General features: G+C 42.8%; 1 protein-coding gene across 2 annotated transcripts in view; it reads left to right on the forward strand.

The window, feature by feature from the left end:
- LOC144678667 (mitochondrial glutathione transporter SLC25A40-like) overlaps positions 1 to 12,533 on the forward strand; it is a 61,672-nt gene extending 49,139 nt beyond the window's left edge. For both annotated transcript variants that reach the window (XM_078538441.1, XM_078538442.1), the window contains 4 exons: positions 2,438 to 2,547; positions 5,326 to 5,404; positions 10,006 to 10,086; positions 11,673 to 12,533. In XM_078538441.1, coding sequence (XP_078394567.1) covers positions 2,438 to 2,547; positions 5,326 to 5,404; positions 10,006 to 10,086; positions 11,673 to 11,791 — 389 coding nt within the window. In that variant the 3' untranslated portion in view covers positions 11,792 to 12,533. The remainder of the gene's footprint in view (positions 1 to 2,437; positions 2,548 to 5,325; positions 5,405 to 10,005; positions 10,087 to 11,672) is intronic.
- The last annotated feature ends 584 nt before the right edge of the window (positions 12,534 to 13,117 follow it).

The following is a 13,117-nucleotide window of genomic DNA, read 5'->3' on the forward strand; positions in this document are numbered from 1 at the left end:
ATTTAAGTTAGCTGTAAAACCATAAAGGAGATGATGCAATGCCTTTCAGCTGAAGAGAAAAAAAGTTATTGAAGACCAGGAAGAGTGTGGGAAGTGGAAGATTTCAGCAACTATAACTTGAGATCTCCCGCAACCTTCATATTGTGTGTACTGCCTATTCCCTCTTAAAATATGTAAAACCAAGACACTGGGCGAAATTTTATGGCAGATGGCAGCGGGATTTTACGTTCCCGCCAAAGCCAATGAGGTTTAGAATGTCTTGCCGCATTTTACGGCCCCGTCCCCACCGAAACGGGGCCGCAAAATTCTGCCCACTGCATTTGGAACCTTAATTCCTGACCGAGACAACAGCTCCAAGCTAGATTCTCCAATAGTAGTAATTACAGAAAAGACCCACAAAGAGAAACTTAAGTAAATGATTAAAAATCTGTTTTGGTAACATTGGTTAAGAAATGGATGTTGACTAGTCACCAAGAAAACTTGTTTTTTTGAATAGGGATGGAATGTTTTACATCCAATTGGACCTTGGTTTAATGTCTCATCCAAATAATCAGATTAAAACTGAATTAAATTATTGTGGTACTTAGGCTATTCTAATGGTAGATTAAAGATTAGAAACATAGTTGAGGGCAGCTAGTGCTTACGGAGTTGCTGCCCAACAACAGCCAACTTCAGGAAGAGAGAGAAAAAACTGCCAGGCATTTCAAATGATGCTTTTGTTCCCCAGATACAATTTATATTTCCATAGCATGCAGAAGCCAATGTATTCCATGGTGACAAGTTAAATTCCGAAAAATAAATTTAAAAAGGGCAAAAATGTTTCATTTTTGTTCATATCCACTTCATCCCGATAAACAAAATTTAAAATGAAATCCCTTTCTATCTGTTAATTCTAAAATAGGCTGGGCATTTTCATTATTATGTAGTTGAAATGTGGGCCTGTATCTGGAAGTTGTCATACTAGGGGAAATGCTCACAATCACTTAAAGGAAAAGGGGGTATTGTGAATTAACTAATTACATGTTTTACTCACCTTCTAAAAAGCTTACTTCTGGGTCAAGAACTTTTTAAAACTTCTGCAGTGAAATTGTTTAAATGAAATCTTAATGGCAACATCCCTTAACCCCTTATTGATGGTTCTCGGTGTGAAAGTGACACTTGTTATTGGGGTCAAAAACAAAAATACCTGGAAAAACTCAGCAGGTCTGACAGCATCTGCGGAGAGGAACACAGTTAACGTTTCGAGTCCATATGACTCTTCACCAGAACTAAAGAAAAATAGAAAAGAGGTGAAATATAAGCCGGTTAAAGGGGGTGGGGGAGGGGGCGTGGGACAGGTAGAGCTGGATATAGGGCCAGTGATAGGAGGAGATTGCCAAAAGATGTCATAGACAAAAGGACAAAGAGGTGTTGACGGTGGTGATATTAGCTAATAAATGTGCTGATGGTGACATTAAGGGTAGAAAGCAGGACGAGCAAGGTACAGATAGCCCTAGTCGGTGGGGGGGGACGAAATAGGCTAAAAGGTAGAGATAAAACAATGAATGGAAATACATTTAAAAACAATGGAAATAGGTGGGAAAAGAAAAATTTATATAAATTATTGGAAAAAGGGGGATCGGAAAGGGGGTGGGGATGGAGGAGAGAGTTCATGATCTAAAGTCGTTGAACTCAATATTCAGTCCGGAAGGCTGTAAAGTGCCTAGTCGAAAGATGAGGTGCTGTTCCTCCAGTTTGCGTTGAGCTTCACTGCAACATTGCAGCAGGCCAAGGACGGACATGTGGGCATGAGAGCAGGGTGGTTTTTTTTGAAATGGCAAGCTTGTTATTGGGATGTGGTCAGGACAGTCTAGACAATAGATCGAATTCAATGGGGCAGCAGTCTTTTTGGACATTTCATTTATTGCTTATGATCTGGCACTTGGAAGATACATGGAAAGATATTTATTTTCTTATTATTTTCCTCTCTGTGCAGAATTTTCTCATTTCTGTTTTGTGTTTTATTTCTCATTGCCCTAACTTTGATTCATCTACAGTATCACTCTAAGTCTCTTAAGTGCTTCTTACAATAATAAAATTTGTCAGATTGCATCAGAAGGGTGTAGACTTGATTTCTGCTCAGAGAAATGGCAGTATTGGTTGTGTTATCTGAGATGCTCTCTGTAAGTTATGGCTTGGATTGGACTAGTAATGCAGTGTAAGTAACTAAATGTTAGTCGCTTCTAAAAAATTAAGCACACAGGTGTTTTAATTTCCCCTTGACAATTAAATCATACTGAGCTTTTGCCTGAAAATGAATCAAAAATAATTGATGGATTTGCACATTATTCTACTTGTACTTTGTTTAGAGGTGTAATTGGTCTATAATGAGAAGGTGTGATGTCAGGAAATGGAGAGTTTTGCAATAGAGTTTTAATTCAACTATGTGTCCCCACAGCAATTTACTGGTTTAATTATGAACTGATGAAGAGGCAGTTATGCAAGAAATACAATGTCAGTGAACCTACAGTAACGATCAGTTTTTCCTCAGGAGCATCATCAGGCGCAGTAAGTCTGACTCTAGTTATGTAAACGTTGCTGATGGGTATAATAGATGATTTTAGGTAGAGCATTGAAATCAGATGTTTTTCTCAATAAATCTGGATTGACAAAAATCTTTAAATTTAACAGTGTTGAATAGTAATTTTTTTACAGTAAATGGCTAACCTTAAATATTTGAGCATGAACAAAATTATGTACATGTCAAAATATTAAATTACAATAAATTATAACTAATTCTTTAAAACATTTTACATGCCAATTTACATTAGTACTTCATAGCCTTATCAGTTTGTTTTAGTATTGAAATGCTAAGAGTTTTATTAACTTTGCATATTACCATGAATATTGAAAGCCTGGCATGTTCTGAAGAAAAGTTATACAAAATTTCTCTGAACCCTGAAGTTGCTTGGGAGAGTGTCCACAATATCATTATTCAGTTATAATTGATAATTTTTCACAGATAAATTTGCTATTGTGCCATCACCATTTTTCAACTCGATCTTTTTATCTCTGGTGTAAATGTTTTGGCTTTGTACGTCTTCACAACATACTCAAGATCCCAGAAACATCTTTCTCGCTCTTCTGTGATTGCCCCCCCTCCCCCATATGAAATTAATGCCCTTCCTAATGATAGGCACCTGGAATTTTTATGAAGATTTGCTTGATTGTGACAGCTGTAACCCCTGGAGAAACAGTGGAAGTGACGTTTTACACTCTTTTTCCAGTGTTTCTGCTGAAGGTGCAGTGGAAAATTGGAAATGTCTCACAAGGATATCCAAAATTGCACTCTATTTTACAAATATGGTCTCGCCATCTATAAACATAAAATGTAAAAACATAGGCACAGATTTTTCAGTTGTAGTGATAGCAAAATTCAGCATTTGCCACCATTACAATTATGAAAGTTGACATGGAAATCTATCAGTGATTCCCTGCTCTCCCACAGGCTGTACTGTTGAAGTAGCCATACATGTGAATCATTTGAATCGACATAGAGCCCTACCTTTTATACTCTTATTTTGATGCTGAAACCCCCTCAAGTGTTGCATCTTGTTGAGTAGGTATAACTGAATTTTTAATGGTGTTCCAAGTTATAATTACTGCTGAATATCCTTTCTGTCCCTTTAAAACTTGATTTTATATTTGTGGAATGCCAAATTTCCCCATCATAATGTAATCTTTAAGTTTGTTTATGATATTTAACTACCTTAATCCCATGTATGTGTGCCCATCTTTATTTTGCACTGTAAAATGATTTTAAAAATGAAGAATGATCAGTGCATTTTAGTTCCTGGTTTGCTGTCTGTAAGAATTCTTCAATGTGATTGGCTGCTTGATGACATCATTGCTGGACACCAGAGATTTCCTATAGTTAGTGCCAGAATTAAACTTAATATTGGGGCAGGTAAAATCCATGCCACTGAGAATTCTGATTGTTCTGGTCAATTTTCTTCAAGGTCAGCTCTGAATGCCACCACTTTACCAATGGCTACAAAATCCAAGCCATTGAGCCTACTTCTAATCAAATACCCTTGAGATGTAAATCTTTTGAAAATCTGTATCAATTGTTGCCACTTAATTAACCCTAAAGAGGCTGGAGTTGATATGCTTTATATTGCATTTTTAACACTTGTACCATTTCCTAGGCACCAATCTGACATCAGAAGGTGCAGTCTAATTTAAAACTGCTGACCAAATTTCACCCTTTAAAAGTCACATGACTGTACAGTGAGCAGGAATCTGTAGCTTTAGGTAAGAGTGCTACGTTTTAACTTATGTATCTTCAGAGCAGTGCTAAGGGGTGGTAAAATAAATGGCTCTTTGCTTATATCATTATAAAACAGATAAAACCATTCAGATATTGCATTTCTTGGTGCATTACAAAGGTGATATGAATCTAAGCCTGATACCATTTTCACAGTAAAGCGGAAAGTAATGGACTATTCATAAATGGGAAGGAGGAAGTGAGACCGTTAGAGATTGCCATTAGTTTTCTAAAATTGCCAGATAGTTTCGTATACAACCTATGCTGCATGGTATTTACAGCGCTAAAGACCATGTGGTAAAGTTTCCTTGGTGTATGTCTTAAGTATAGCATACCTCAAATGGGATGCGCATGTGAGAAAAGATGCCTTTTGTATTTTCTGGCATGGACCATTTTGCAAAGCCCAAAACCTACTCTGACCTGCCGCTTGACAGATTACAACTACCATCTAATTCACCAGCTTCATGACCTCCTAGTGCTTATTTCTATTTTTCATGAATATGCTGGGATTGACATCTACTACATCTGCCATAAGGAAATCATAAGGAAATCCTGCTCTAGGTTAATGAGGATGAACATTTGATGCAGTAATGGCCCTGGAACTGAGTATTCTCCAGCACATGTGGCCTACCAAGCTTTTACATTTGTGCCACCATTTTCTAACAATGTGGCAGAACCACAACAATGCTCCACAGTGGTGATGAGATACAAGTTGGACACCCATGTCTCTTAGTTTGGCGCACAAAACCTTTCTCATGAAGGCCATAGGAAAGCCATTACTGTGCCTATTAGTGCATCTTATAGCGGCAAGCTATAGAATGGTGTATGTAGAGGGATGGGAGTAGGCACCTTGCAGCAAATTATGTATTTCCAGCACATTTTCGTTTATCATTTATGAGTAATGAGAGACAATCAATTACAACCTGATGTCTTTTTCTCATTAAAATAATTTAAATATTGCTTGCTGAACTGTATGAAAATAGAAATGTATGTTGCCATTACTTGATCATTTCTTTCAGATTGCAGCTCTATTGACTTTACCATTTGATGTGGTGAAAACTCGCAGACAGATTGAACTTGGAGAGCTGAACACGTTGAGTATGTAATTTTTAGAGTTTTGTTTCAAACTATACAGTGACCCTGATTTGTGAATGTATATGCTAAGCACTCACCTACATTTCACATCTAAGATTAGACTTCATGACAGTCTTCACCAGTTTATTAATCATGGGGCAGAATTTTTAGCTTGGTAGGCAGGCGCATGCTCGACCCACTCGAGCGTTAAATAAAGCCGTTGACGTCGGCCGAGAGTGCCGACGTCAACACGGAGTCTCGTGATATTTCACTAGGCGGGTGCGCGATGGGGACGGAGGCACGCCCGCCGTTAATTAAGTGGTCAGTTAAGGCCCTTGAGACAACAATTGTATGTAGATCATGTGATTTTTAGGCCGTCGCACGGACAGGCAGGCAGGCCACAATTAGCAAAACCTCATCCACAGGCGGGATAAGAGAGGTCAGTGGCCTTATCAATGCGATTAGTGAGGAGTTTAGGATATCACTTGATGCTGGTTGCTTATGTGAACAGAGCAGCTTCATTTCACTTCAGAGCTGCATTCAGAGAATCTCGAGGCTTCAGTTCAGGACTCAGCATTGTTTTCCAGGCCCCCGGAGGATTCATACTGCGTGGGCTCTTCCAGGTATCAGAGTGCCTTCCCTTACCCTGGTAATGGGGATTGTGGTCTCCGCTGGAGGCACCTCCTCTTAGGAGGAAGAGAGGACCAGAAGGGGGAGGAGGCCAGGTGTCCCAATACAGCTTCCAAGGGAACGACCTGTGGGAGGAGAGGCGCAGGCAAAAGGGGGTCAGGGCCAACAGGAAGTCCAAGGCGGAAGGGGCCGCAGAAGATGCCATAATCCTGCTGCCAGCGTTTACAGGCGGTAATGCAGCTTCCTCAATATATCCGAGGTGCAATGCCGAAGGAGACCTTGTCTCTCAAGGGACACAGTGACCTCCATCTGTCAGAGGATTAGCCCTGAGATCAGCTCCGACTGTATGTGTGGACACCCCATGCCAGTGGTGCTGAAGGCCACAGTAGCCCTCAACTTCTATGCCACCGGCTCTTTCCAGGGGTCAGTGGGAGATCTGTGTGAAGTCTCCCAATCAGCTGTCTACAGTTGCGTCAAGCTAGTGACAGAAGCTCTGTTCTAGCGTGCATTGACTTTCATTCATTACCATACAGACAAGGCCAGCCAGACAGAGTGAGCCAGAAGCTTCACAGTGATTGCCAGGTTCCCCCGCATCCAGAGTGCAATCGACTGCACACGTGTGGCCATCAAGGTGCCAGCGGGTCATCAAGGCGCCAGTCGGTCAGCCGGGTGCCTTCGTCGACAGGAAGGGATTCCACTCCATGAGTGTGCAGATAGTGTGTGATCACAAAATGCAGATTCTGCAAGTGTGTGCAAGCACCCTGGTAGCTCCCATGACGCTTACATCCTGAGGCACTCCCAGGTGCCAAGGCTCTTCAGTGCCCCAGCCTGACTGAATGGATGGCTGTTGGGTGACCAGGGCTACCCTGTCAAAAGGTGGCTCATGGCGCCTCTCCGCCACCCAAGAGCAGAGGCCATGCAGCGGTACAATAGGAGCCATGCCTCCACAGGGTGGTGGCAGAGGGAACCATAGGTCTTCTCAAGATGTGCTTCCGATGCCTGGACCGTTCAGGGGGCGCACTCCCAATACCCCCCAGAGCGTGTGTCACTGATAGTGGTTGCATGTTGCGCTCCACAATCTGGCACTGGCAAGGTGGGGACGCAGTGGAGGAAGAAGATCTTGATACAGCTGCACAGGCACCAGATGATGAGTCCAGTAGTGAGTCCGAGGGCGAGCACGGTGAGGAGAACGCATAGATCCTGACCTGGGTAACCTCCAGGGCGGCAGAGACACCCGGGACGCTTTGATCCAACGCTCCTTCGGCCACCTACCAAATAAGAACCGCCACCATATGCCAGGGCTGCAAGCTCCATACTCGATCCCTGACAGAACCATTTCCTTGGTCAACAACATAAACTATGTGCCTTTGCAACAAAGTTTCAGGAGGCACACGTCCATCATAACATCATGGCCTACCCTGCACCTATAGAGCAAATGAAGCATACAGAGGCCAGTTTCACAAAATGACATCTCATTTACCTGTGAATTGCTGAAATTAACATTAACTGGTGTTTTCAATCACACCATGAAAAAATGTAAAGAAAAATGGGGGAACAAAATATTGCCCGTGATAAGTCCATGTTGTGCTTAAGGTGCTTTAAGTTTTCGTTTGCAGGTGCTACATCTCGGTGTTCCCCACCTGCTGACACCAGCATTGGAGACAGCCTGCTCACTCTGCTGTCTTGGTGACCTCAGTGGATGTCCTCTGGCCTGTGGAGCCTGTGCTAGCACTGCCTGGAAGGGAGCAGCCAGAGCCACGGCTGGCATCTTCCCAGTCGCTGCAGCCTCATCAGATACCACGGTCAGGGGCGGAGGAGCTGCTGCTGTCATCCGGAGCACACTGAGAGGAACTCAGAGACAACAGGCAGCTCGTGCGCCAATGTGAGGTCACATTGGACCTCCCTGCTCACTATTGATGGACAGACACCCAGCTGGGATACTTGGTGCCCAATTCATCTCCCATACTGACACTGACCAGCTGAAGTCATTGCCAGTGTGAGGGCTTGCAGGTCCGAGTGCATCCACAGGAACTCCTGATTGAGTCCCTGGAGCTGCCTCTCCACGAGAGTCGCCACCCTCCCCAAGGAGGAGGCATTGCGCTCGGCCATGAGGGTCAGCGCAGTGCTCATGCTCTGCAGGGACTCCTCCACAATGGACACCATGGCACGCATTCCCTCATGTATCTCCACCAGATCCTCCCGCACACCCTGCTGGACATCCAGCATCTGCTGCATCATGGACAACTCCAAAGGCCCATCATCAGCCATCGACTGACCATTACTGTGATCCCCAGCAGTCCTCCAACTGCTGGCGCCCTGGGCACTCTCTGCCCCCGCTTGCACCTCAAATGAGTGTGAAGTGCCTTCACCAATATGCATGAAAGACTACACGGCGATCTAATGCCCACCGAGGTGCTGATCTGCGCTGGTGCCTGCCTGGCTGGGAGGGTGTGACACTGGTGCGCGGTGAGCATGGTGGTCCTCGGGTCAGGGGTGGGCCTTCAGGCTCCTCATGTCAACGCCCTGCTGGTGAGCCTAAAAGGGAGAAGAAGGACATGTCATTAGTTTAAGTCATGACACTGTCACTGTGCTTGCCTGGTACCCTGATGGGACAGAGATATGCCCTTGTCTTTCGATTATCAATGAGGATTTCAGGTTCGAGGCTCAGATCAATATAGAGACTACACTGGAATGGCTGCAATAACCGACATTGTCACCTCAGTATACTGCATTCTTACCTTCCTCTGGCACCCCAACCTCACCACAGCTGCTTGACCAAGGTACATGGCACCTCTCCAGCTCCAGGGTCTCCTGTTCGTAGCACGTGAGGATGAGGAGGTGTTGGGGTCCCACGCCAGTCTGCAATCTCTCAGTATTGTTATGAGATGTTTTCTCCTGAAAGGACAGAGGAGCATTGATTAGTCCACTCTCTACCTGCAGCGCCAGTGCAGCCTGGCCAACATCACCTGAGGAACACCTCGCAGGGCTCAGCCGATTCCTGGAGCCACAAGTCACTCAGTCCAAGCAGCCGGGGCTCACCCTCTTGGCCGGATGATGCCGCATTAACATGTTACTCATGCTCTTCACACCTCTGAGGTCCACGGCGGGATGGGCAGCTCTTAACTGTTCTGCAACATGACCCGCGCCAACACTGTACTGACCCTTGTCGATCGCAGGCAGTTGGTGAAGTGCTTCCGGCACGGCACCCATGTGCGCCTCACCACGTTGTGGCTCTGACCCCGGATGCTATTTCCTCTCAGGTCTTTTTGGTGAGGTGGAGGGGCCTCCACCTCCCGTCTCTGGGGGCAAGGGTTTCTCTCCTGGCTGCCACCTCCTCCAGGAGGACTGAGAGGCACTCACCCGAGAAATATGGGGCCAACTGCCCTGCCGAACTGCCCTCCCGCCTGCCATGTCCACCCACAACGGATTCCATTGTGCAGAATTCAGCGTCCTTCCATGGCACCGTTCCAGGGGCTGCTGAAGCCACTTTTGAATCGGCCGCCAGGCAACTTTCTTTGGGGTCAGAAAGGAATGTTCGTTAGGACATAAGTGGGAACTCCAGTTCTTTTTCAAAATAGCCCCAATCAACCTGAATCACAAGAACAGGCAGTTAGAATTTTAGTTCAATATTTCATCAAAGGACAGCACTTCTTACCATAACATTCTCTTTCAGTACTGCATTTTGTCATTCTAGATTATAAAATCAAGCTGTAGAGTGAGGTTTGAAATCCATCATCTAACCTGATGGTGTGCCATGAACTGAGTCAAGTTGATGTGCTTATTGGCTAAATCCTTCAACCTCGTAGATGGAGACTCCAATAGCAGATAGCTTTCAAAAAATCCAATAATGTTAGGTTTCTATTGTCTTCTAAAATGGACATCATAATTTTCCTAACTATAAAATATCAAATTTGTATCCTGTAGCAGGGAGAAATAATTCTCAAATTGATGCAGCTGAATCAAGAGTTTCTGTGATTATAAATTTTCTTTTCCAGAGCCTCGAAAAGCCTTAACCTCCACCTGGAAAATAATGGAAGGAATTTTTCGTGAGTCAGGTTTTGGAGGTTTATTCGTTGGTAAGTATCTACAAATTTAGCACACAACAAACTAGAATTTTGTATCGATGAATTATCAGCTTGCACTGTGACTTTGTGGTACATTTCAGCATTGGAAGATAAATTCCTGTCGTGTATTTTGTTTTGGGTAGGAAAGTGACTTCTAATTTTCCGTATTGTTTTCATATGAGCTGTTTTTTAATTTTTTGTTGTCTGTCAATTTTGTGCAATGACTTGAACCAGTCTCATTTAATGACATTATGCATTTTCTATACTGTCCAGCAGCTAATGCTTGCCTCTCTGAAACCCAATCAAAATGGGCACAAAATTCTATATTCATGTTTGGTTATCCATCTTCTCCATATCATTTTTCAGCACTAATTTCCTTCAGTCTTATCTTCCTCCAGCAGAGTGGTAAAGACTAGGCAGTTTTGCGTGTCAGCTGCCTTGATGTTCTAAGCGTTCACTCCCAATTGCCACAGACCAGGCTTACTCATCACTAACTGAGACAAACCTACTTTGAAGCTGGCAGCTTCTTCAGGATGCTAAATTAACATATTGGTCTAGGCTAGAACCTGTATTCCTTGCAACAATTTCCCCTTTGTTTCCCCAGTTTACCCCTCCAAAATACTCCTGCATTTTATACATGTGTGAAGGAAGCCCTAATTACCAGTTCCAAACCAAAGTCGTCTTTGTCCATTCTCACCGCATTCCCGTAAGACATAGGAGCAGAAATTAGGCCATGCGGACCATCGAGTCTGCTCCGCCATTCAATCATGGCTGATAAGTTTCTCAATCCCATTCTCCCGCCTTCTCCCTATAACCTTTGATCCCCTTACCAATCAAGAACCTATCTATCTCAGTCTTAAATACATTCAATGACCTGGCCTCCACAGCCTTCTGTGGCAATGAATTCCATAGATTCACCACTCTCTGGCTAAAGAGGTTTCTCCTCATCTCTGTTCTAAAAGGTCTTCCCTTTACTCTGAGGCTGTGCCCTCGGGTCCTAGTCTCTCCTACTAATAGAAACATCTTCCCCACGTCCACTCTATCCAGGCCTTTCAGTATTCTGTAAGTTTCAATCAGATCCCCCCTCATCCTTCTAAACTCCATCGAGTATAGACCCAGAGTCCTCAAACGTTCCTCATATGTTAAGCCTTTCATTCCTGGGATCATTCTCGTGAACCTCCTCTGGACCCTCTCTAGGGCCAGCACATCCTTCCTGAGATACGGGGCCCAAAATTGCTCTCAATATTCTAAATGTGGTCTGACCAGAGCCTTATAAAGCCTCAGCAGCACATCCCTGCTTTTCTAAAATAGCAATTCCCAAAAAATTGATCCAGTTAAAAATGGCATCTGCTCAAACCCACATGTACTAGTAAGAAGAATCAACTGAATACAAGCCTACACTTGTATATTCTAATCACCAATGCCTTTAAAATTCTCTTGTCATGCAGAGTTGTAAATTTGAAAATTTAGTTTTAGGATTATTATTAGCCTGATTAAATGATACATTTATTTGCTGCTATAACTTCAAACTAAATTAGCGAAGATTTATTTCTTGAGAATGTGCATAGAATAGTAGATAATTATCTGTCTTCTTCCAGGTTTGTTGCCTCGATTAATGAAGGTAGCACCAGCTTGTGCTATTATGATCAGTTCCTATGAATATGGCAAATCCTTTTTTCGTAAAATAAACAGAGAGCGGGAGCTAAAAACAGGCTGAAAGTCGGACATCAGCTGAGAAAATCCACACAACCGAGTTTGAAGAAGAAATCAAACGTGGAGACTCATTTCTTGCCAAATTTTGTACCTAACTTATAGACAAAATCTTCAAACGTAGCCTACTCATTATTACAGACAGGGAGACCTTGGAACATCAAACATTTCATGAATGGACAGGAATTACTTGTAGAACACTTTTTCTGACTCTGTTTCCAGTGTCTAAAGTCACTGTAAAATGTGTTTGCCATTGTGGCTCAAATTCCAAGGTCTAGCCAACATGATGTGAAAGGTATAGAAATAATGAGATTTACGTGATGGAAAAACAATAGGAACAGTTTACCTGTTTAGTATTGTAAAATTAATAGCTCTATATCAGTGAAGATTCACAACCTCGGGTGGTAAGAAATGGATATTAAAGTTGTATCTTGTCATAATCAGATGTTTAAAATACATCTGTAGAAATTTGAAGTGCAATACTAACATAGAAAATAACCTATCCTACTACTAGATATATGTAGACAATCAAATCTGCTGCCAGAGCAGACGATGATGAAAAATGGGCTGGTGAGATTGTTGTGCTTATTTCATTTGAACAGTCAATTTATTGCAATGAAGATTATTTTCTGAAAACAGGGTCCAGTAAATATTAATTTGTGGAATTTTGTTTATGTTGAGAAATGTGATTGGTTGGTGTCTGATATATGTCTGCTTTTTTTAAAAATAAACGAACACTGCACACCTTATTAACAGATTTTTTGGGTTTAGTGATGTACTGTGGAGTACTGAGTTCAAACCCACATGGTCTCAGGGTATTTGTTACTTTTATCCATTCATTTCCACTCTAGTGATTTATCTTTTCTCTTCCTAAAAGCAGTTCATTCTAGCTAAAAGAACAATTATTAGCATGTTTATTAGCTTTTCCAGGAGAAAGACTGTTAAGAGTAGTGAACAGCTGTGTGTGTGATGTTATTTTAACTGAGTTGTCAGTGAGGGGATGGGAAAAGAGTAACTGTGCTCTTATAGCTGGGGTTAACCTGAAGTGATAATCCTAATAACTATTGCAAGATTTAATCTGTGGTTTTAAAGGGCAGAGATTTGAATGCCTGCAGCAATGCTTTGGAAGGTAGATTTCCTAGTCTTAATGGAGGCTGGTATCCTGCTGCAAACTAGAATATTAAAAGGAAAAATTTACATATGAAATTTGTGATGGAAGATTTAGTTGACAGTGCTGCCAAGCAGCACTTACTCAGCAATAAGCTGCTTACTGAAGCTCAGTTTGGGCTCTGCCAGGGCCACTCAGCTTCAGACCTCATTACAGCCTTGGTCT

Source organism: Cetorhinus maximus, chromosome 3 (assembly GCF_964194155.1).
Source record: "Cetorhinus maximus chromosome 3, sCetMax3.hap1.1, whole genome shotgun sequence".
NCBI classification, from domain to species: Eukaryota; Metazoa; Chordata; class Chondrichthyes; order Lamniformes; family Cetorhinidae; genus Cetorhinus; species Cetorhinus maximus.